We start from the raw sequence: 24,898 nt of genomic DNA on the forward strand, positions 1-24,898 counted from the left end.
ATTATGAGGTACAATACGTTCAAGGTGGCAAAAACACTGTTCCTGTCTAAGTTGTTTGCCTTTGCCTGATGTGGGTGAATCTACCTCAGATATTGAGTCATTCTTTGTAGCAAACATACTAGAAAAAATACCCTGCATGTCCCACTCCGAATGGTTGCTAGCCCAGGAGGCCGATACCCTTTTATGTGAAGTGAGAGGGTATATCAACGATGGTTGGCCCATTAAAAAAAACATTCCCACTCACTTACTTACTTTCTGGTAGTTAAGACATGAATTGTCATGTGAAGGAGGCCTCATCCTAAGAAATGGAAATGTCATTCCCCCGCTTGCCTTCGGTCTAAACTCGACATTTGCCACAAAGGACATTTAGGCATTTGAAAAACTAAAAGTAGAGTAAAAAATTCCTACTGGTGGCCAGGATTAGATCTTGAAATAGAAAGAAAAGTAAGAAATTGATCAGCTTGTGAGAATTATGACAAATCGCAACGCACTTTTAGGTTTAAGGTATTTTATTGGTGCAACACAGAGACAAACAATACAAATCATAGAAGGGGTCAGGGCACCGCGGCGAAGGCCATATACTGGGCTGGAGGCCCTTCAAAGAACATTCCAACAACAATTAGTCCGCTATGACACTCGAGGATGAGCAGTGTTGCAAAATTCGTAAACCCCCCCCCATACCACCCTCCCCAAACCCCAACCCCCAAAACACCCAACCCCAGCCCTCCCCCGTCCAGTGCAAGGTCTGATCATCCCCGCCCTCCTCCCCCCCCCCCCCCGCCCCTCCCCCCCACCCCCCCATGAAGGATCCCTGCCACATGCCCATTCAGGAGGCCGATTCCTCTAGGTCGTAAGCCGCAAGAGGCGAAGATATCTCGGGCAGGTCAGTTCCCTAAATTCAGTAACCAGCAGGGACTGAAACGGCTGCCAGAGATCATTGAACTGCTCTATATCCCCTGCAAGCGACAGTTTCTCCATCACCAGCACATGCCACAATTTATGAAGCCAGCCCGTGACAGTGGGGAGTGTCGTGGAGAGTCAGTGTACGAGAATGTTCTGCATCGCCGATCCCAGCGCTATAGCTATCTGCCTACCCCTGCGAGATCGTAAGGGATACATCATCCCGTTCGGGAGGCCAAGTAATATATATGCTGGGAGGCGTGGCAGTTCAGTGTCAAAATGGGAGTCGATATCGTCTATCACCTCTTTCCAGTAAGAGTCGAGGAGCGGACAGTCCCACAGGATGTGTGTCAGCGTGCCCACCCGCCCGCATCCCCTCCAGCAGGCGTTATCTTTGCTGTGGTCCATGTTGTGTACGCGCTCCGGGGTGTAGTACCAGTATGTCGATATTTTGGTTAATGTTTCAGTGAGTCCCATATGGTATGCCGAGTGCCTGGCCCTATATGCCACCTGCTCCCATTCTTTGTGACTCAGTGACCTGCCCAATTCTCTCTCCCAGCGCTCCCTTCCTGGATTATAGAAGTGTGAGGAAGGTGGTTGTAAAAGCTTGTAAAGGTCGGTTATCAGCTTCGCGTCGGACGTGCGAGTTAGGAGCCAGCGTTCATAAGGGAGGAGTCTCCTATCAGCCGTCTCCCGCACCTGTGGGTGCAACGCCCAATGGCGAACCTGTAGGTAACGCAACCTCTCGGTCTCCGGGACCGCATATACCGGTCGGAAGCGCACGAAGGGGACGACCCCCTCCGGGTCGTACATATGGTACAGGGCCCGACACCCCGCCGCACGCCAGTGAGCGAAGGCCCCCCTCTCCAGTCCTGGGGCAAAGTCAGGGTTGTCAATCAGAGGCGTGAGTGGCGAAGGGAATGTTGTTAGGCCGTGCGTGGCGTTGGTGGCATCCCAGACCCGCAGTGGTACCCTTGTGATGAAGGAGGCGTAGAGATTCGCCGGGCGGTGAGCCCTACGTAGGAAAGGCACCTCCTGCAGGGGCCTGCCCGCCACCGCCTGGTCCTGAAAGAGACAGTGCTTGTCGGATTCCCACCTGCTCCACTCCACTAGGTAGCGCAGCTGCGCCGCTTGAAAGTACTTGCGGAGATCTGCAATCCCCCGGCCTCCGGCGCCAGCATAGAGAGCGCCCTCTTCATCCTGGGCTTCTTGCCCCGCCATATGAACCGCGCCAGGTCCGACTGCGTCTGCTGGATCCAGCCAGCAGGCGGCTGCAGTGGCAGCGCCCTAAACAGATACAGAATCTGGGGTAAGACAGTCATTTTAACGGCAGCTATTCTGCCCAGCCACGAAAGGGCGCTGCGGTCCCACCGGCCTATCTCCTCGCGAATTTTCCTGCCCAAGGTGGCATAATTAGCCGCCACCATAGCTGGTAGGGTGGGAGCTAGCTGGATCCCTAAATAGGGCACCAGATCCATCGACCAGAGCATCGGGAAAAGGCCTTGTAAGTAGGTCCTGGTAGCTGGTGTAAGAGACACATCCAAGGCCACAGATTTCCCCACGTTCATTTTGAAGCCCGCGACCGTAGCAAAGGAGTTGAACTCCTCGAGACATGCCGGAAGGGCAGAGAACGGGTCATCCAGCGACAGTATGACGTCGTACGCATAAAGGCTAACGGCGTGAGTGAAGCCCCCAAACCTCACCCCCTTCACTGCTGGATTGTGACGTATCCTCTGGGCAAAGGGCTCCATATACAGGGCGAAGAGCAGAGGCGACAACGGGCAGCCCTGCCTCGTGCCCCTCTCAATGTCAAAACTTCTGGAGCTATAGCCATTCACCCGCACTACCGCCTTCGGGAATTTGTAGCAATTGAGGATCATAGAGCGGAATTTTTCCCCCTATACCCACCTTCAGCAGAACCTGCTCCAGATAAGGCCAGTGGACGCGGTCGAACGCCTTTTCAGCGTCCACTGAGAGCATCATTCTCTCCCCGGGAATCCGGGACGCCTTTTCTATGAGGTGAACTATCCGCTTGGTGTTGTCCACCGTCTGCCTTCCCGGGACAAAGCCCGCCTGGTCCGGATCTATAAGTCCCGGTAGGTGGGGGACCAATCAGGCCGCCAGGATCCCGGTGTACAGCTTGAGGTCTACATTTAAAAGCGATATCGGCCTGTATGAACCGCATTGCGTCCGGTCCTTCCCCGGCTTGGGGATAACCGTGAGAGAGGCTCGCAACAGGTCCGGCGGAATGGCTCCAGGAGCAGAGAACGAGTTGAAGAGGCGTGTGAGGAGCGGGACCAATGTCGCACAAAACGTTTTATAGAAAAGGGACGTATAGCCATCCGGCCCCGGGGCTTTTCCATGCTTAAGGATGGCAATGGCGGAAATCACTTCCTCGACTCGTATATCCCTGTCAAGGTACTCCGCCTGCAAAGGCACCAAGGAGGGGAGGGAAACAGAGTCCAGGTACGCCGCCGCCGCAGGTGCATCCGGGGGGTCCCCAGAGTAGAGGTCGGCATAAAACCTGCGGCAGGTCTCGGCTATATGGGCGTCCTCCATAACCGTCGACCCCGTGGAGTCAGAGATCTCCCTCACCAGTTGCTGTTGTCGTGCCACCCTGAGCCTGTTCGCCAGCAGCCGGCCACATCTGTCCCCTCCCGTATAATAGGCATGGCGCAGGCGCAAGGCTGCGTACTCCGCGCGGTCCAGGGCCGCCAGGAGCTTCCTCGCCTCCTTGAGCTGCCGCCAGATTCGGGGAGCCCCCGTCCTGGGGTGCATATGTTCAAGTTCGTGGACCCGCTGAGTGAGCTCCTCCCTCTTGAGCTGCTGCTCCTTATTGTCAGCCGAAGAGAGAGCTAAAAACTCCCCCCGAAGTACCGCCTTCAGAGCAGCCCAGGTATCGGAGTCGTCATTATGGGACAAATAGTCCCGAATTGCAGTCGTCACGCGCGTGACTACCGCCTTCCTGTGCAGTAAGGTGTCCCGTAGACGCCAAACCCGCGGCGGGCACGAGATCGGCGGCAGACAGAGCGCGACAGCGACCGGGGCGTGATCAGACAGGGAGACCACCCCCATCTCCGTCGCGGTGGCTAGTGCACACACCGGCGCTGTGACCAGGAGATGGTCCAGCCTCGCATAAGTTTTATGTGCGACGGAGTAGTATGAATAGTCCCTGTCAGTAGGGTGCATGCGACGTCAGAGGTCATGAAGGTCCAACTGCGCCTTACACCCGGCTGAGAATTCCCCAGTTTGCGGAGAGCGGTGTGCGGATCTGTCTAAGGCCGAATCGAAGACCATATAAAGTCCCCTCCGAGGATAATGTGCCTGTCCTGCGTGGCAGTGACGTCCTCCAGCGCTGAGCGTAAGAAGCGCTACTGTTGTTCGTTAGGGCTATACAGGGACCCTACCGTGAAGGGGAGACCCCCCACCCTAAACCTGTAGGCTAACAGCCTGCCTTTCTGTTCTGTGTGTTTGTGGAGGACCTCTCCCCTAAAATGCCTGGCTACCAGGATCGCCACCCCTGCCGTCTTAGTGTTGCTGGAAGAAAAGAGTTGTGTCGGGAATTTGTGTGAGCGGAGCCTGTGACAGTCCCGAGGCAACAGGTGCGTTTCCTGAAGGAGGCAAATGTCCGCTTGGGTGCTTTCTAATAGGGACAACACAGCACGCCGTTTAACCGGGTTGTTGAGGCCCCGAAGTGTCATGATCTTAAGGGTTGTGGGCGGCATAGGGGATGAGAGAAGAGATAGCGCATAGCCTCCGCATACGCAGAGTCCGTCTCATGAGTGTCGCCGCGGCGGCCGTAACCCCTGTGGTGCACTGGATGACCCCCCCTCTCCTCCCGGTTCCCCCCCAACCCCCCACCCAACCCCCAGGCTACCCCTCCTCCCTCCCTCATACAGCCTGTGCAAAACCCCCTAACTACAAACAAACAAACCCCCCGGCAATAGGCCAACAACCCCTGACCCCCCCTCCCTCCCTCTTCCAACCCCCCACCCCCACAAACCATAGTCCCAGTCGAGTCCCAAGAGGGACAAGTCTGTGGTAAGTTACTTGAGTGGACGTCCAGCCACTGTCCCCTCCCCGCAGCCCCCCCCCCAGAGCCCCCAAACCTGCAATATGAAGTAGGCTGTGATGATCTCCCCCTGGAGTGTTCTTATGCCGTCAGCGCGACGTCGCCTGAGGCAGTGTCCCTGGTCACCCCGAGCACTGCGCTGGCCATGCCGGCCCTGATGGTGGGTGAGTCCGGCCTCCCAGAGCGGTCAGAGGAGCGCCGCCTTGACACCCGCCGCCAGCCATCTCTAGTGGTGCGCCTCCGGCGTGGCATAGTCGCGTCCTCTTCCGTCGCGGTGATGCCCAGGACCCCGCATGTCTCCTGCAGTGAGCGTAGTTGGTGCATAGTGCCATTCCACCGAAAGATAAGACGGAAGGGGTGACCCCAGGCATAGGGAGTCTCATGCTCCCTCAAAGTCAGTAGCGATCTTGAATGCTTTGCGTTTCTGAAGGGTAATGGCAGATAAGTCCTGGTATAAAGTGACAGGGTGGCCTCGAAAGGTCAGGGATGGCTGCTTCCGTGCCTCAGCCAGGATGCGCTCCTTGAGCGGGAAGTGCGGAAGAAAGGCTAGAATATCCGGCGGTGGTGCCGACGCACGTCTCGGCGGCCACACCCTGTGTACTCTGTCAATCCGGATGGGGAAGTCCGCCGACTCTCCCAAGATCTCCCTGAACAGGGCCTGTAAGTAGCCGGCAATGTCGGAACCCTCTTCCGTGGACGGAACTCCCCGGACCCGAATGTTATTCCGCCGGGATCTGTTTTCAAGGTCCTCGTTATGCGCCTGAAGATCGAGCTGTTGGTCCCGGAGGCGCAGCACCTCCTGCTGCAGCTGTTCGATGTCTTCGTCCCTCCTCTGGCCTGCACTCTCCACGGTGGCCACACGTTCTCCCAGGCCATCTACCTCTCTTCGTACCTCCCGCACCTCACCGGCGACCTCTTTTTCAACGTTTGGAAGTCATCCCTGAGGGAGCTGAAAAGGGACTGCAGGAAGGACCTGGTGACCGGCGGCTCCCCCCCGCTTGCCTCCTGCGTACCCCCGGAGGGGCACGGCGACGGCTGCCCCTTGTCCGCTCTCTGTTGGTTCCTGCCAAGCATCTCGGGAAGAGTGCGGTCCCCCTTCTTGCCGTCTCTGTTGCCTGCCATTGTTATGGGGACGTAAGTCAGCCGGCTCTTCCTGCGTCACGGGCGCTTGGCCTGCCGTGCTGCTGCTTGCCAACCTCCAGCGCTGTACCCCGGGGGGGGGGGGGGGGGTCGCCCTTCACCCCACCGGGCACCCGTCTTCCTTACGTGCCGCTCGATCGGGCGCAGCCCGCTCCCAAGCACCAGGGCCCCGCCAGGCCCACGCCACGCTCCACGGGCCCGTCTCCACCACCCACTGCAGGAGGGTCTCCACAATCCGCAACACTCCCGGGACTTCAGCCCCGCCGCTACCGCCTCCGGCCACCACTCCCCCTCACCTCTGGGGGGCAGTGCGAGTCAATGGGGCCCACCTCTTCTCCGGAAACCCGCTCTTCAATCCTTCCCCGGTGCTAGCGCCAACCAGGGGGGGGGGGTGGGGAGAGAACAGCCCCAGCCACTCCCAGGGCACCGCAGGGCCCCCGATCCCCTCCTGCCGTCTCCCGGCTACGCAGGCAGTGTCCAGCTCCCACCTCCTCTGGTGGCTCCCTCCGCAGGCCCCAGGCGGCTCCGCGTATGGAGCAACGAGTCCCTTCAAGGATCGCAGGTCACCCGGTCCGGGCCCCGCTCCGCCACCGCAATCCCCAGGGGCCCGCACGCTGCTCAGTGATGCGATCGGCCAATCTCTGGACCTCGCAGGGGCGGCGCCCGCCGGGGCCCAGTCCAGGCCGCAGGGATGTACACCGGCCCCGTCTCCTTCCACGCACACCCGGCCCAATCTCCCTCGTGCACTACTGGGCCTGTGGCCTCTCCGCCGCCCCTCCTCTGGTGTCAGGTGATCGGGGGGACGCCCGCGGGGGCCACGGCGGACTCCAAGACCCACCCCTGCCGGGCCGGTCGCCCCTCCCACAGGCTCTTCCTCCGGATTCAGGCCGCGCGTCCCTGCGGCCTAGTCTTCTCTGCGTGGTCCACCAGGGGGGGGAACCACCGCTCTCACCCGCTCCCCCTGCCGCTACTCCTCACCGGCACCACCGGTTCGTGGCCCTGTCGCCATTGCTCTCCACCTCCAGCGCCTATGCCTCGCCGGTAGGCCGCGCCCCCGGCCAAGCGCAGCGGAATGGCGCAGGGTCCCGGGCTCGATTCCGCCTCCAGACGTCACCTCACCGTGAGGCTCCTCCGGCAAGCCTCCTCCAGGCTTCGCCATCGGGTGGAGTCGACCCGCGCTGCCCGATCCTAGACCGTGCTCCGGCTACACACCACGGTCCACGCCTTCAGGCCCCTGCTCTCGGCCCCGCCTCCGGGCCGCTCCTTCCCTTGCCCGCTCTTCTTGGGCTCCAGCGGTGCTTTCCGGGGGCTACTCCCAGCCCCAAAGTGAGTCCGCCGATACTCCACCACCTCCACAGCGATTTCCCGGCAGAACAGGGGGAGATTCTGCCAGAAAGCGCGGTCCAGGGGCCTAGGGTCTCGGGAGCTCGCGGAGAGTGCGACCGCTCACCTCGCCATCTTGGCCACGCCCCCTCGCAACGCACTTTTAGACCAGCTTTACAACCCCTTTCCAGCCCCAGCATGCCTTGGAGTAGATTAGGTATGGACATTTGTGGCCCCATTTGGAAGAATGGTGAACAGTTGTTTCTCATCGTTCTAGTTGATCACTTTTCCAAATGGCCTGAAGTAGAGGTTGTACATAAAACCGATACCAAGACCATCATTAATTTCTTGCAGAAGTTCTTTTTAAGAGAAGGTTTACCCAAGTGCATTGTGACTGACAATGGTCCCCAATTTGCCTATGACGATTTAAAGAGATTCATGATGGATAATGGTATCACTCATAAAACCACCTCTCTGTACCACCCGGCTGGTAATGGTGCAGTTGAACGATTCAACCGCGTCATAAAAGGCATTATCCAACTTGCCAACCAAAATGACCTTTCTTGGAGGAAAGGATTGATAGACAACCTATGGGCTTTTCGAGTTACACCATCTGAGTCTACAGGCTCGAGCCCCTTTGTGTTATTAAGAGGTAAAACCCCCATCACCAAATATAATGTAGGGTGGTTAGCACCTAAGAAGGTAGCTTGGTCCACAGAAGGAGTTAAAGAAAAACTGTTACACTCTAAATTTACTAGCAAGAAGTATTACGATTCCAGACATGGTTGTAAACCTGTTAGCATTCGCATAGATGACAAAGTTAGAGTAAAAAACAAGCATTGAAAATGCAATAGGTCTCGCCTTTGAGTAAGTTAAAGCCATTTGCTTGGATAATGATATTGTATTGCAAAGCAAATGGCTTTAACTTAATAAAAGGCGAGACCTATTGCATTTTTAATGCTTGTGGCACATACTAGTATTACAAAAAATATCCATTGCACCAGCTTGTAAAAGACAGACCTGTTGTATTTGACAATGCCCGTTACTCCTTGCATGTGTGGACGATGTGGCATGAAGCCGTCACTCAATGGATGTATGATTCAGCCTAACATTACACAGAGTGGATAGGACTTGAGCCTTTGAAATTGGAAATCCAAAGAACAGGAATTTGAGGTCTGGAAAAATATGTGGCATTGGTCAAATCGTGTCCTGAACGAACTGCTGAAAGGACTGGTAAGCATAACATGGTTTGTCACGGAATATTGCTAAGTCTGGGCTCGTATGCAACATTGTAGCCTAGAACTCAAGGCCTGCTTAATGCTCGTACCCATTTTTCCACTCTGAGATATCCGTTTGTCATTTGAACTCTTGACTAAGGAAAGACACTGTTCCCCGCTACAAGTGTAAAAACACACTGGTCGGCCAAGAACACCCAAATTGGCTCTCGCCCAGTTAAAATGGCGTCCGTAATGCTTGTTATGCTGCGCACTCATCCGCTCCAGCAGGTAGCGGGTTACAGTCTGGTCGAATACAATTCGAAGTCTGCAATAATGTCTCCCTTCATAATGGAGGCTGGGGGAGGCGTCTCATTAGTACAGAGCCGATTACTGCTAAGCTTTTCACAAAACAGCAAAAATGCAGCGTGCACAAAGGATTTTAAAGAGCGTTACATGGACATTACGAAACGCAGAGTTGCGACTGATCCCAAAGGACATTGTGGGTCTGGTGTTTTGTCTCGGGTGCTTCTCAGATGGAGGAAGGCAGAGGAGGTTCGGAACCCAAAAAAAATCATCCTGGCCCAGGCTCATGTACATAATCCGGCACAACCCAGGATGTGAACTTCTAATTAGCACCGCAGGCATTTTCCCCAGTGAACATTGACAAAAGTGACCCAGCATTTCCGGGAGAGTTGTGGCTGTGGACAGGGAGTGGAAGGGGAGGACGGACAACAACCAACTGATGCAAGACTGCCCTCTCGTTCAGTGTCATTATGCATCACTGCTGGGGTCTCACCACACGTCCCTGCTCTACATTATGCTCTGGTGTCTTTTTGGCAGATGTAGTGTTCGACAAGAGAAGGTAATATACAGATACACTAATGCAAGCGAGGATCAAACTGATCCGGAACAAAAAAAAAAATGATCTGAAAACCACTAATATGATCAACTTTAGGAGAATGACAGGCGGGCTCAGCCCTACTGGAATTCTAACCTGTGTGCTGCCGGGTACACCGAGTTCTCGGAAGTAGCAGTCAAGTCACAGAATTCTTTCTCTCGGGTACTTCCTGCACCAACCTGGGGGCTGGACTTTCCAAAAGCTTTTTTTCCAGTGTCCAGGCCACTTAAATGCTGTGATTCTGGTGTGTCCTATTTTTGGTGTTCGAGGGCCTCCTTGAAAGGAAAACAGTGTCCTTGAACACTTTTCGCGGCTCTGCCAGTATATTGTGCCATCTAGCGGCGGCTTGTGTTACATCCTGCTGAGTATATAACAAAATCTATAGAGGACGACAAAACGCAAGTACATTTAAAGAATAGTAACGGGCAAAGAGTACAAGATATTTTGGAAAGAGTTTTAAACAAGCGCAGCCCGCCATGGGACAAAAGATGTGCACGCAGTGACTGCCTTTACTGGAGGCGGAAAAAAAAGTCCCCAGTGTATCACGCCGCCAGTAAAGCATCCAATCCCCATGTGCACATCTTTTCTCTTGTTTGTCTCCCCGCGTGCACGCTGGAATCGTATCCATTCCAAAAGGCATCTGCTGGCAGTGCAGCGCATGCGCTGCTTTCGCCAGGCCGAGACCTAAAAAAGTGGTTTTGTCAAAAAGGGTCAGTGTCACTTTTCACAGCCTTTTGTAGTTAAGAACATTTTCTGCAATTCGTCTCTCTTAAGTGACGGAAAGATTTGGCATTTTTCGTCCTTATACTTGTGCAGAGGAGAAGGAATGATGGTTCAAGAGCAAACTGGTTTGGAGTATCACCGGCCCTCTACCTCCCTTAAATATGATTGGCTTCTGGATGATGACACCAGTAGGGGTTGTAACCCTGATGAACTGTAGGCCGATCTTCAAGTAGAATGGTTGTTCCGAGTGGTGATGTTGCTAGGACTGAGAAAAGCGGTAATTCTCTCAGTAAGGAGACTGAAGATGAGACACTAAGTGACCCCGTCACCAGTAGAGAAAATAATATACAAAACAAAGACGATGTTAATGCTGAACAAGGATGTTCCTTTCACAATGATCCCCATGGGAGGGGAGTAGCAGTAAGGGAACCCGTTGTGAGGAGACACCGTAGAGAAGTCAGATTACCCGCAAGGTTGCAAGATTGTGTGTGTGAATAACCTCCCCTTTTCTCCTACAGTGTCCCTTGGCCTTCAGTCATAGTTATTGCCTATATCGCACACAGTTATTGTACAGTCCACCAGCTTGTTGTCCTTCCTTCTCATTCACCCCCTCTCCTGATTGCATTGCACTTTTTCTGTTGATAAAAAGGAGATGTGTTATGTTGCACATGCCTCGCGCTGTCTCCCTGGCCGTGAGCACTTGCCCAAGGTTCTATGACGTCCATCTGTTGTGGAATAGAACCTTGGGCATGGTCAACAGTTGGAAGGACAGTTGAGGTGTATTTCTTGTTCCGAGAGGACACGCATCCCGGTGTCAGGGCATTTACTGCTTAAAGACTATTAATCTTACTGCTATGTCTCATTGGTCTTTACAATAATCTAAATGCAAGCAAGGTTACTCTTAGATACCAGTTAAATTGGGCAAAGGAAATACCCCCTCCACCCAATTGAATGAAATCTGTTATTTTATTACATTGCACCCTGAAACAGGGGTTGTTTTCTGTGCACTAAAAAGACCAAAACGTGATTGATAGAGTTATATATCTCTCTCACACACAATCCTTTAAAATCACACAAAAACCAGCCACCCTGGACACATCGCCTACATCTATAGATCATGCCCCACCATTACATAATTTACAGGACAGTGAATATAATCTGAAGGCACATCCTCCCTAGAAAAGGCCTGTGGCATAGTAAACCGTACTACCTACAACTGCACACTGGTATACGTCGCGCCTACAATATATTCTTGTCCCACCACAAATTAAACGTGCCCGGCATGCAAGATGCCCATCACAAGCTCACTTACACCAAGTAGGCGCCATCGCACCAAGATGCTCATCTTCTTATTTGCATTGCACCGACACGCTAGTATCGCACCCCGTGTGACCGTATCTCGGATCTGGTTGCAAGAAGCAGTAAAAGGCTTAAAACCCAATAGATCCATTCCTATCTGCCGGTCTCAGGTTCATAAAGCTCTATTCATTTGGGATCCTGATACTACTAGTATTTACTACACTTTGAAGCTGAAAAGCCGTGGCGCTACGAGCAGCCCATACATTTCACTATTACCAAACTCCACAAACAACCCCCATCTCTACCAGTCACGACAGTAGGTACCGACTACACACGGTCTTCCATCCTCAGCTCAGATTTTCCATGCCAAAGCCAAGTCCACCAGCCTTACCTTTCGGAAGCAGTCGTTGGAGGACAAGTTGTGCCTGATGGAGTCTTTCCAACCCTGGTAGTCTCCTTTAAATAAAGGGAAGAGGGTGCTGATCTCTTTCAGTATCTGGAAAACAAAAATATATCAAAACAACACTTAAGAAGGCTGACCAGTGACTACAAACCTGGGTGAGCAGAGCATGGAGGGGTCTGAAAGTCTGACAGGTCATGGTGTTGGTGTGTTAGCCTCACATTCAGAGTCAAGAGTTCACTCCTTCCATCATTTCTGCAACAATTTAACCTGGTTACACAAGCAGGGAGGGAAAGACCAGTGTGTAGAACGCAAGTGTTTAGAATAAACATAGCGGCCATTCTGTAACCGTACCAGCCAGAAGACGACCTAACACCCAACGAGCGGGCTCTACTTCGATGCAGTGGCATTAACAGACTCATGGTGCCCTTTAGAGTGGTCTCAACGGAAGCCCTGTCCTAAGTCAGCAGTGCCATGATCCTGCCAAACTCATGGTTCTCCCGCTCCGTTTAGAGTCGCTTACGGTTTACAGAGCTAAAGCCTCTGCTGGCTCCAGAGCCACCGGACCGTCGGGTCACATAGATGGCCACCCTCAGATTAGATCTTAGATTTCTGTGCCCCTGACTTGTACGTTTTACATGACAGCCCAAAGTAAAAGAATCACTCAATAACCACCACATGCATGGAGAAAACTGGTGTTGACCCATTCTTTTTTTTGGTATTCAAGTACAAACTCAGGCTTTGGAAATGTGTTCTTAAAACACGAAGCATGTTCTTGTTTGGCAGCCTCGAACATGGTGGACACTCAAAGCTGCAGTCTCTTCAGCAGAGCCGACAAAAGGCCAGGTTCGGTGGAGGCGCACAGATCCCGGTCTACCTCGAGGGGAACTCGAAATACAGTGCAAGGTCCGCCACCAGGGAAGGGAAGGTCACAGCCTCTCTGCAGGGTCTAAAAGACCCCCTTAGTAACATATTAACAAGACCAAGATGCTGGTTGTACAATGGCGATAGAGTCCACGTCCGCCACAGCAGTGAAATGTGGACAGTAGGCGACAGAACTGGCGAGGTTACTTGCAATGCCGATGTTACTTGCAATGGGGCCGTCGGCGTTACACTGTGGGGTTTCATGGAAACATTGGACTCATATCAAACGGGCCTTTTGACACCAGGGTAGGAATTGGAACCTTCAGAGTGGAATGACCAAAGAAACATGTTTTCAATGTCCCACATTAACAGTGGTATATAGTTACAAATTATTTTCTTTAAAACACAACACATTTTAAACCATCAACTTGCTTCCCTGAGTGACAGTAGACACACCCCAACTCTCCAACCTTGGATCTTTCATAGATTCACATGTTTGAATAGTCCCCATCATCAGCTGGGGATATTTGGAAGTCAGTGGTACTAGGACAGTGTCCCATACGCTCAGGCAACACCGAAACAACCATGTGGTGAAGGGGCTCAGAGCCTAAGCTTCTCACCGAGGCAGAGCTGTGCTGATTTTCTCCCCAAGTCATGCTGACAGAAAGGGAATCCTCAGAGCTCTGCTTTTTTCTTTGTTCCAGCACTTTACTACATTTTTGGTGTTCTTCTTTTACACTTGGGGTCCCTCTAGCACCATCTAACAAGGTAACCAGATTACGAACCTCTTTCCATCTGGATGGCTGCGCCTGTTCCTTAGCTTCTGTGCCACCCAAGTTTGGACACAGCTATATGCAAATCAGTCTGACCCTGTGCCACAAGGGAACAGTCCAGCTCAAACTGCCAAGCCATGTCTTCCCTGGACCGGAAACAAGCTTCCTGGGACCAGTTTTGGGCTAGCAACCCTCATCAGCCAGGCTAGCTTGAATCCAGTGGAAAAGTGAGCAAGGGACCCACTTCTGGGCATACCCTGCCAACTTAGGGCGAACAAAGCAAACACAAGGAGATGATGGATGGAGCGCTGAAACTTTTCAGACACTTACTCAACCCATGCCAAACCTGCGAGGCCAGGAAGATGTGCCATAATCAACCCCATGAAGGCAAAGAGGATCTCAATTTCCCAAAATTACAATAACGAGACTCTTAACAGCAGAGCAGCAGAGACCTCATGTATCCCCAGTGGGTTGTTGGCAGGCGTAAATTCATCAGAAAGTGTGACTCTTCCTAAAGATGGTAAATTAAGGCTGGAGCAGGTCTGAGCCTCATCTTTTGATTCTTGACTCTTAAACCCTGTCGTCTCTCCCACGGTGTGGATAGATAATCTTTAGAGAGGGCAATAAAACGAAGACCAGCATAGGCACTTCACACCATCTCCTCGGCCTGTCACTTCTAAGATGCCATCTAAATCAATGACTAAACCCGTATCGAAAACTGCAGGCGAGCCCTCGTTCTCTAAGAAGCAGTCCAAGTCCACTGAGACTCATCAATAACTACACTGTCTATGCCTGCCGGCAAGCAAGATCACCATCCTCGGCGCCGAAGTCATACCTTGAGCATAGTTAATCGTAACCGAGACTGTAGCCTCATTGACTATCACTTCATCGCTGATGGTGACAACTGCTTCAACTTGGTCAATGGCCTCATTGCCGAGGACTTCGATGCAGACCTTACATCCCATGGCTCCTGTCAGTAGAACCATAGTTGAAGGCATCTTCCTTGATGGCTATTTTTCCAGTGAAACCAGAGTCGTTAGGCCTATAGAATGTCCTTCAGAAAGACTATCTCACCAATAAAGGCAACAGCTGCACTTCTTTCACCTGGCTCAGAGGGCAAAGACATCAGTGAACTGAACAGAGATCACGAGGGAACCATCTTAGGTTCAGAATGTACCACGGCAATGATGATGGAGATACCCTGATGTACAGACAGCTAGTATTCCACGGAGACACGGGTGCTCCCTCAGAAAGAGACACCCTGATGTACAACCAGCTAGTGTTCCACGGAGACACAGGTGCTCCCTCGGAGAGACACCCTGATGTACAGACAGCTAGTATTCCACGGAGACACGGGTGCTCCCTCAGAAAGAGACACCCTGATGTACAGACAGCTAGTGTTCCACGGAGACACAGGTGCTCCCTCGGAGAGACACCCTGATGTACAGACAGCTAGTATTCCACGGAGACACGGGTGCTCCCTCAGAAAGAGACACCCTGATGTACAACCAGCTAGTGTTCCACGGAGACACAGGTGCTCCCTCGGAGAGACACCCTGATAAACAACCAGCCAGTGTTCCACGGAGACCCAGGTGCTCCCTCGGAGAGACACCCTGATGTACAGACAGCTAGTGTTCCATGGAGACACGGGTGCTCCCTCAGGGAGATAGTGCAGAGTGGCGGCTGCTCTGCTATAGCGTCGCTCCACTTCTTTTGAGCAGTGTAAAGTGAAGGAAATATAAAATGATAAATAACTTTAAAAGTTATTTTAGGTTTCCTTTGCGGGTGGGTGGGTGGGGCTACTCTGTTCTTAGAGCAGGGGATGAGTAGTTTGCCCACTCCTAAGTGCGCAATGACTGTTTAGTCAGCCCTCTTGGGCCGCCCGAACCAGTCATGGGCACTTTCCCTGTTCTCCATGCAGGCTGCATTACAGCCTGTGTGGAGAACATGCCCAGGCCACACTTCCCGGGTTGAGCATTGCACCAAGACGCTCAAAACCAATCACAATGCTGCATTGCAGCGTTGTGATTGGTCAGGGCAGCCAGACTGTTCTCCTGTCCCACGAGGAGTGCAGAAATGCTGGACCCGGTGGATATATATATTATATATATATCTATGTTCCATTGCGTAACACCCATGCCCCCGCCCTGCCAGTCATGCTGGCCGCCGCTGGGTAGAGACCACTGTACACAGACCTACGAGTGTCCATTGAGAGACAATCGTGTCTCTGGAATATGTGCTGCAAAGGAGCCATGGCCAGGTTCACAACACAGGCCCCTGCGTGGAGGGGGTCCTCCTACCATTCAAGGGCCGTCCCAGTCAGCCAAGGGCCAAGGAATATCTGAGATATACGAGAGGCTCCGGGTCTCCTCATCACACTCTGGGGGAGGGACAGCGTTTTACCACCGGCTGCAAAGGCCTGCTTACCCGGCAGAAACCCTTGAGCACCGACTCGGAGATGTTTCCAGAGTTGGGGAGGCCTTCTGAGGAGACCATGCATAGGGGCTGAAACAATTTTCAGAGTGGGGGTGCTGCCATCAATATTGCATCACTGAACTCAAGAGGACTGTGAAAATTAGGAGAAGCAACACACAACATGTGTAGCAAATGTGCCACACCCAATCATCGGGAGAGTGGTACGGGTGTGGTATGTAGCTGGTGGTGCACTTCTCATAGCCTCCGCAAATATATTTATTACTACAGCATTGTGTGGTAGCGCGCGGTCGTTTACATACAGCACTTCTTCCCTTTAATTCGCCACGACATTTGCGCCCACGCGCACTTTGACTGCTGGAACTAAGTAAGGCACAGAAGGCAGGTAACGCGCGGCTTTCGAACCAATGTTTATCATCTGGGCATCGCTAAATTAGATCCCATTAAAATCTTTGTTTACATTACACTACAGAATTACAAAAATTAGCTACATTTGTGCTTTCCTGGTGATATTTTGAAAGATGATTACAGTTCATTTACAACTTTGTTAAGCAGTAGAAAAATCATTTCACTCTGCCCGTACCCCAGCAAGACTGTCCCATAGTTGACTTTACAAAACCCTCTCACTTTGCAAGTGAGAGAAAGGAAAGTGAACTCCAATCCCCGTGTTAAAAACATAAGCCGTAATTTGTCATAGCGCATGACCTGTGCCCTCGAAGCCCAACAAATGTGGCAAGATGAAAGTAAAAATGTAAAGCCATTTTTGTTGTTCTTGCATTTTCCGAACCTTATTTTGGGGGTGCTGTAGTCCCCCAGCTTACAGCGCCCATGCCCAGTGTACGAAGGTTAAGCCCCCCCCCCCACCTGCAGTGACACGCGGCAGCCCCCCTTCTTTGCTGTCACGTTAGTGTTAGAAAGTCCCCCGTTCTCTCTTCCATGAGTCTACGTCACGCTTCCCCCGCTTCTTCCTCGGTAACTGAAGTTACTTTCCTGGGCTCCGTGCCGGTCACGTCTCGGGACCACCGTCTAGCGGCGGCACTCTCTACCCTGCTTGTGTTCTTTAGCCCACACACACGCCCCGCTCTGCTACACCGCTCTGCTCTCCGTCTAGTCGGCGCAGCTCTCACATTCAATGGGCCTCACTTTCTTGACCCTTGGCTGTCTCGTCAGGCCCTCTCTGTGACTGGGACCCCGCGGGGGGCTTCTGCTGCTGATACCGCCGTCTCCAGAGCCTGTAATCTCGCCTGTCAGCTCCGAGCTCACCTCCTTATCACTACCTTTGTACGGCGGACTTAAGTCGAGCCGTGTGATCCTTGACACAATGGCCGGTCCAGGATCCAATCCCGCTAAGACTCTTAGAAGATGTACCTCAGGCCTGAGACGCCGCCCCCCGCCGCGCTCCGCAAGAGGGGCTTAAAGGGACGTCTTCAAGCGCGGGAATGATGCGAAGCGAGACGGCAACTTTCATCCCCTGGGTTTTGCAGCAAGGCGCAACCCCCTCTGCTACCTCTGAGCTGAATGGAAAACCGTCACCCAGGGCACAAGTACCCGAGTCTACAGAGGGGAGCGGGGTATAGGGTGTTCCACAGCAGAGTCTATAGAAAGGAGCGGGGTGTTGTACACCCCCCCAAGTCTACAGACAGGAGCAGGGTGTTGTACACCCCTGAGTCTACAGAGAGGAGCGGGGTGTTGTACACCCCCGAGTCTACAGAGAGGAGCAGGGTGTTGTACACCCCTGAGTCTACAGAGAGGAGCTGGGTGTTGTACACCCCCCAAGTCTACAGAGAGGAGCAGGGTGGTGTACACCCCCCAAGTCTACAGAGAGGAGCAGGGTGTTGTACACCCCCGAGTCTACAGAGAGGAGCAGGGTGTTGTACATCCCCGAGTCTACAGAGAGGAGCAGGGTGTTGTACACCCCCAAGTCTACAGAGAGGAGCAGGGTGTTGTACACACCCGACCTGAGTCTACAGAGAGGAGCTGGGTGGTGTACACCCCTGAGTCTACAGAGAGGAGCGGGGTGTTGTACACCCCCGAGTCTACAGAGAGGAGCTGGGTGGTGTACACCCCCCCAAGTCTACAGAGAGGAGCAGGGTGTTGTACACACCCGACCCGAGTCTACAGAGAGGAGCTGGGTGGTGTACACCCCCAAGTCTACAGAGAGGAGCAGGGTGTTGTACCCCCCCCCCCCCCCAAGTCTACAGAGAGGAGCAGGGTGTTGTACACCCCTGAGTCTACAGAGAGGAGCGGGGTGTTGTACCCCAACCCCCCCAAGTCTACAGAGAGGAGCAGGGTGTTGTACCCCCCCCCCCCCCCCCCCCCCCAAGTCTACAGAGAGGAGCAGGGTGTTGTACACCCCCGAGTCTACAGAGAGGAGCAGGGTGTTGTACCCCCCCCCCCAAGTCTACAGAGAGGAGCAGGGTGGTGTACACCCCCCAAGTCTACAGAGAGGAGCAGGGTGGTGTACACCCCCCAAGTCTACAGAGAGGAGCAGGGTGTTGTACACACCCGACCTGAGTCTACAGAGAGGAGCTGGGTGTTGTACACCCCTGAGTCTACAGAGAGGAGCAGGGTGGTGTACACCCCTGAGTCTACAGAGAGGAGCGGGGTGTTGTACATCCCCGAGTCTACAGAGAGGAGCTGGGTGGTGTACACCCCCCCCCCAAGTCTACAGAGAGGAGCAGGGTGTTGTACACACCCGACCCGAGTCTACAGAGAGGAGCTGGGTGTTGTACACCCCTGAGTCTACAGAGAGGAGCGGGGTGTTGTACACCCCCGAGTCTACAGAGAGGAGCTGGGTGGTGTACACCCCCCAAGTCTACAGAGAGGAGCAGGGTGGTGTACACCCCCCAAGTCTACAGAGAGGAGCAGGGTGTTGTACACACCCGACCTGAGTCTACAGAGAGGAGCTGGGTGGTGTACACCCCTGAGTCTACAGAGAGGAGCGGGGTGTTGTACACCCCCGAGTCTACAGAGAGGAGCTGGGTGTTGTACATCCCCGAGTCTACAGAGAGGAGCTGGGTGGTGTACACCCCCCCCCCCCCCAAGTCTACAGAGAGGAGCAGGGTGTTGTACACACCCGACCCAAGTCTACAGAGAGGAGCTGTGTGTTGTACACCCCCGAGTCTACAGAGAGGAGCTGGGTGGTGTACACCCCCCAAGTCTACAGAGAGGAGCAGGGTGTTGTACACACCCGACCCGAGTCTACAGAGAGGAGCTGGGTGGTGTACACCCCCCAAGTCTACAGAGAGGAGCAGGGTGTTGTACACACCCGACCCGAGTCTACAGAGAGGAGCTGGGTGGTGTACACCCCCCAAGTCTACAGAGAGGAGCAGGGTGTTGTACACACCTGACCTGAGTCTACAGAGAGGAGCTGGGTGTTGTACACCCCTGAGTCTACAGAGAGGAGCGGGGTGTTGTACACCCCCGAGTCTACAGAGAGGAGCTGGGTGGTGTACACCCCCCAAGTCTACAGAGAGGAGCAGGGTGTACACCCCCAAGTCTACAGCGAGGAGCAGGGTGTTGTACACCCCCCAAGTCTACAGAGAGGAGCTGGGTGGTGTACACCCCCGAGTCTACAGAGAGGAGCAGGGTGTTGTACACACCCGACCAGAGTCTACAGAGAGGAGCTGGGTGGTGTACACCCCCCCAAGTCTACAGAGAGGAGCAGGGTGTTGTACACACCCGACCTGAGTCTACAGAGAGGAGCTGGGTGTTGTACACCCCCGAGTCTACAGAGAGGAGCTGGGTGATGTACACCCCCCAAGTCTACAGAGAGGAGCAGGGTGTTGTACGCACCCGACCAGAGTCTACAGAGAGGAGCTGGGTGGTGTACACCCCCCAAGTCTACAGAGAGGAGCAGGGTGTTGTACACCCCTGAGTCTACAGAGAGGAGCTGGGTGTTGTACACCCCCCGAGTCTACAGAGAGGAGCTGGGTGGTGTACACCCCCAAGTCTACAGAGAGGAGCAGGGTGTTGTACCCCCCCCCCCCCCAAGTCTACAGAGAGGAGCAGGGTGTTGTACACCCCTGAGTCTACAGAGAGGAGCTGGGTGTTGTACACACCCGACCTGAGTCTACAGAGAGGAGCTGGGTGGTGTACACCCCCCGAGTCTACAGAGAGGAGCAGGGTGTTGTACCCCCCCCCCCCAAGTCTACAGAGAGGAGCTGGGTGTTGTACACCCCTGAGTCTACAGAGAGGAGCAGGGTGGTGTACACCCCCCAAGTCTACAGAGAGGAGCAGGGTGGTGTACACCCCCCAAGTCTACAGAGAGGAGCAGGGTGTTGTACACACCCGACCTGAGTCTACAGAGAGGAGCTGGGTGGTGTACACCCCCCGAGTCTACAGAGAGGAGCAGGGTGTTGTACCCCCCCCCCCCAAGTCTACAGAGAGGAGCTGGGTGTTGTACACCCCTGAGTCTACAGAGAGGAGCAGGGTGGTGTACACCCCCCAAGTCTACAGAGAGGAGCAGGGTGGTGTACACCCCCCAAGTCTACAGAGAGGAGCAGGGTGTTGTACACACCCGACCTGAGTCTACAGAGAGGAGCTGGGTGGTGTACACCCCTGAGTCTACAGAGAGGAGCGGGGTGTTGTACACACCCGACCAGAGTTTACAGAGAGGAGCTGGGTGTTGTACATCCCCGAGTCTACACACCCGAGTCTACAGAGAGGAGCTGTGTGTTGTACACCCCCGAGTCTACAGAGAGGAGCTGGGTGGTGTACACCCCCCAAGTCTACAGAGAGGAGCTGGGTGGTGTACACCCCCCAAGTCTACAGAGAGGAGCTGGGTGGTGTACACCCCCCAAGTCTACAGAGAGGAGCAGGGTGTTGTACACACCCGACCCGAGTCTACAGAGAGGAGCTGGGTGGTGTACACCCCCCAAGTCTACAGAGAGGAGCAGGGTGTTGTACACACCCGACCTGAGTCTACAGAGAGGAGCTGGGTGTTGTACACCCCTGAGTCTACAGAGAGGAGCTGGGTGGTGTACACCCCCCAAGTCTACAGAGAGGAGCAGGGTGGTGTACACCCCCCAAGTCTACAGAGAGGAGCAGGGTGTTGTACACCCCCCAAGTCTACAGAGAGGAGCAGGGTGTTGTACACCCCCCAAGTCTACAGAGAGGAGCTGGGTGGTGTACACCCCCGAGTCTACAGAGAGGAGCTGGGTGGTGTACACCCCCCAAGTCTAGAGAGAGGAGCAGGGTGTTGTACGCACCCGACCAGAGTTTACAGAGAGGAGCTGGGTGTTGTACATCCCCGAGTCTACACACCCGAGTCTACAGAGAGGAGCTGTGTGTTGTACACCCCCGAGTCTACAGAGAGGAGCTGGGTGGTGTACACCCCCCAAGTCTACAGAGAGGAGCTGGGTGGTGTACACCCCCCAAGTCTACAGAGAGGAGCTGGGTGGTGTACACCCCCCAAGTCTACAGAGAGGAGCAGGGTGTTGTACACACCCGACCCGAGTCTACAGAGAGGAGCTGGGTGGTGTACACCCCCCAAGTCTACAGAGAGGAGCAGGGTGTTGTACACACCCGACCTGAGTCTACAGAGAGGAGCTGGGTGTTGTACACCCCTGAGTCTACAGAGAGGAGCTGGGTGGTGTACACCCCCCAAGTCTACAGAGAGGAGCAGGGTGTTGTACACCCCCCAAGTCTACAGAGAGGAGCAGGGTGTTGTACACCCCCCAAGTCTACAGAGAGGAGCAGGGTGTTGTACACCCCCCAAGTCTACAGAGAGGAGCTGGGTGGTGTACACCCCCGAGTCTACAGAGAGGAGCTGGGTGGTGTACACCCCCCAAGTCTACAGAGAGGAGCAGGGTGTTGTACGCACCCGACCAGAGTCTACAGAGAGGAGCTGGGTGGTGTACACCCCCCAAGTCTACAGAGAGGAGCAGGGTGTTGTACACCCCCGAGTCTACAGAGAGGAGCTGGGTGGTGTACACCCCCCAAGTCTACAGAGAGGAGCAGGGTGTTGTACGCACCCGACCAGAGTCTACAGAGAGGAGCTGGGTGGTGTACACCCCCCAAGTCTACAGAGAGGAGCAGGGTGTTGTACACACCCGACCTGAGTCTACAGAGAGGAGCTGGGTGTTGTACACCCCCGAGTCTACAGAGAGGAGCAGGGTGTTGTACACCCCCGAGTCTACAGAGAGGAGCGGGGTGTTGTACTCCCCCCAAGTCTACAGAGAGGAGCAGGGTGTTGTAAACACCCGACCAGAGTCTACACAGAGCTGGGTGCTGTACACACCCAAGTCCACAATAGGAGCTGGGTGTTGTTTCCAACACAAAACAGCCATATCATGAATGGAGAACAGAATTACACCACCAAGTTAGTAAAATGAGTTATACCATGTAAAGAAGCTGCATTGGCTCAGAAAACTCACAATTATACGTGGATAACAAATCATTAGGTAGATCAACACAAACTCCCTCTTGGTACATCTCAAGAGGTATCCATGCTACCTGGCAGCCCAGTGAAAACGGCTTCGTACATATTGTGGAAGCAGCTCAGACTCATTTCTGAGAGGGTTAATTCTTACATGTGGGCTACAAAGAATCTGAACTGAGAGACATAGTCGACAGCTCATCAACGCAGGGCACAAACAGTCCTTAGTCAAGTGGCCTTCTCAGATTCTGGAACGCTGGCAATAAAAGTCTAAAATGCTGTGATCTCAGGAGACACTAGATTCCCCCACTAATCCCCCTACAACACCCTAAATCAGAGGTGCTCCACTAAATAAACCAGGACATTTTGTTTCTTCAACATATTTTGAATGGCCAGAGAGCCCTTTCACCATGAACTGGTCCCTGGACATGAGTCTACAAAAAGTCTTTCTTCGCACTTTATCATACAACATTTTTATGTTTTCCTCGTACCATCTAAAATGTGTTCCACCTTTACATCACAATGGTTTAAAGATCATAACTCAAGGAAACGTTATGAATTTGTTTGTCTGATGGCACCCAGATTTGTTTTTTTACGGTGTAGATTGAGGGGGATCCAAGCTCTCAGTTGTTCTCACCAACTTCCAACCCAAAGGCAGGCCAAACATTCGAAGGTTGTCTCTCCTATGGGAATCTTCCAGATCATCAATCTTTCTCCAAGTCAGTAGACTTAGCAGTAGATTGATAGCAATATTTTTGCAGTTACTGATTAGTCATCTGATCTACATGCATGAGGTATTTGTTAATTTTCGTGACGTACTAGATGGTGGAGAGATGCAAGTTTCTTTAGCATTAAATCCATATTGATGGTGTTCCACAGGAATCAACATGGAGTCCCACGCTCTTTAATATTTACATCCAAACTTTTGCGGTGCTGGCAAAAAGCAGAGGACTGTCATTAGAATCTTATGCTGATGACACTCAGCTGGTTATTTCCTTTTTTAACAAATCCAATCACAACCTAATTACATTTCAGGATGATATGCTGGCCGTAGCGGAATGGATGTCAGCCAACTGTCTACAGCTCAATGCCAGCAAGACCGATATTTTGTTTTTGGGAAGAAACAAACATCTATGGACAGACCAGTGGTGGCCGGACATAATGGGGTCCGCGCCCCTGCCTAAGGAGGTGGTAAAAATCCTGGGCATATGGGTTGACAGAGCATTGACCTTTGAAGCCCAAACTAAAGCGGTGGCAGGGGCTTGTTCTGGGCTTATACGTGGACTCAAGCCTTTATTAGGCTTTTTTGACCCACAAACAAGTAAGATCATAATGCAAGCCACAATCCTGTCCAGATTAGACTACTGCAACTCTTTGTATCTAGGTGCAAAGAAATCTGGGATATAGCGTTTGCAGAGGGTATAAAATGCAGCAGCACACACTCTCTGCGCCCCCCAAGTCCTGCTAGTATCAAAACTCATCCCCAAATTACACTGGTTGTCAGTGGACAAGAGATTTCAAGACCCTATGCATTGCCCACAAAATATTCATCCACCAATCACCTATATTCTATCAGCTCTGCTCTCACCATATACACCGCGCCGCACGCTGCGTTCCTTGGAGTTGTACCTTCTTGCGCCCCTCGAGTCCAAAGAGCTAGGGCAGGGGGACGGTCTTTTAAAGCACTGGCATCAGCACTCTGGAGCTCCTTACCTGTGACCATCAGGAGTTTCCAGAATCATGCAGCTTTTAGAAGAGCCATAAAAACCTGGCTTTTCCTGGTCTAGCAGGTGCCTCTCACTTTTCTCCACCCTGCAATGCTATTTATGGTTTAGCGCTGGGACGCCCCGTTGCTGGGGCGTCTACGCGTGTTATAAATTTACATAATAGAAGCTGCCCTGCCGAATTTCACTATCGTCTCGCCTCACCATACTACCTTCAGGCACCGCAGTACCCCCGTCTTACAGTCATGACCTGTTGCTTGTATTGGCATTATGCTCCCAGTTGTCTGTTTTTTTCTGACTTTTACAGATAAATACAGACAGAAAACAATGCGTTTCCTGTGTTTATTTTTAAAAACGGAAAAGTACTTTTTGTGACGTACCTTCCAGGCTGTCTTTTATGGCTTCCTTGCAAAAACAGAGCAGATAGACAGACAGCTTAGGGGTTAAAAAAAAAACAGGATGAGATTTCCTTAAATACAGGCATATATTAATATATATTTGTAGTATAAAACTAATGTGCACCAGTGGGTGTGGTGTTTTGTCATATGCGGCTGCTTAATTTGCTAAACCGTGATAGGCATCCATGTATGAGTGAGCATCTACAAGTTAAATAAATGTGGAAATACACCATTTTACGACTCAATTTATTCTCGAAATAAATATGGATAAATGCCAATAGGATGGTCCAAAAATAAATATTAAAAAACAAACGGAAATGGTAAAAAAAATATATTATACAACCAGAAGCCCTAA

General features: G+C 52.9%; 1 protein-coding gene across 1 annotated transcript in view; it reads right to left on the minus strand.

Moving 5' to 3' along the window:
* Nucleotides 1-24,898, minus strand: part of LOC146830377 (forkhead box protein H1-like) — a 39,023-nt gene that overhangs the window by 7,248 nt on the left and 6,877 nt on the right. The window contains exon 2 of the mRNA XM_085604568.1: nucleotides 11,964-12,068. Within this exon, the coding sequence (XP_085460694.1) occupies nucleotides 11,964-12,068 (105 nt within the window). The remainder of the gene's footprint in view (nucleotides 1-11,963; nucleotides 12,069-24,898) is intronic.

This window comes from Triturus cristatus, chromosome 5_1, assembly GCF_964204655.1.
Source record: "Triturus cristatus chromosome 5_1, aTriCri1.1, whole genome shotgun sequence".
In the NCBI taxonomy this organism is placed as follows: Eukaryota; Metazoa; Chordata; class Amphibia; order Caudata; family Salamandridae; genus Triturus; species Triturus cristatus.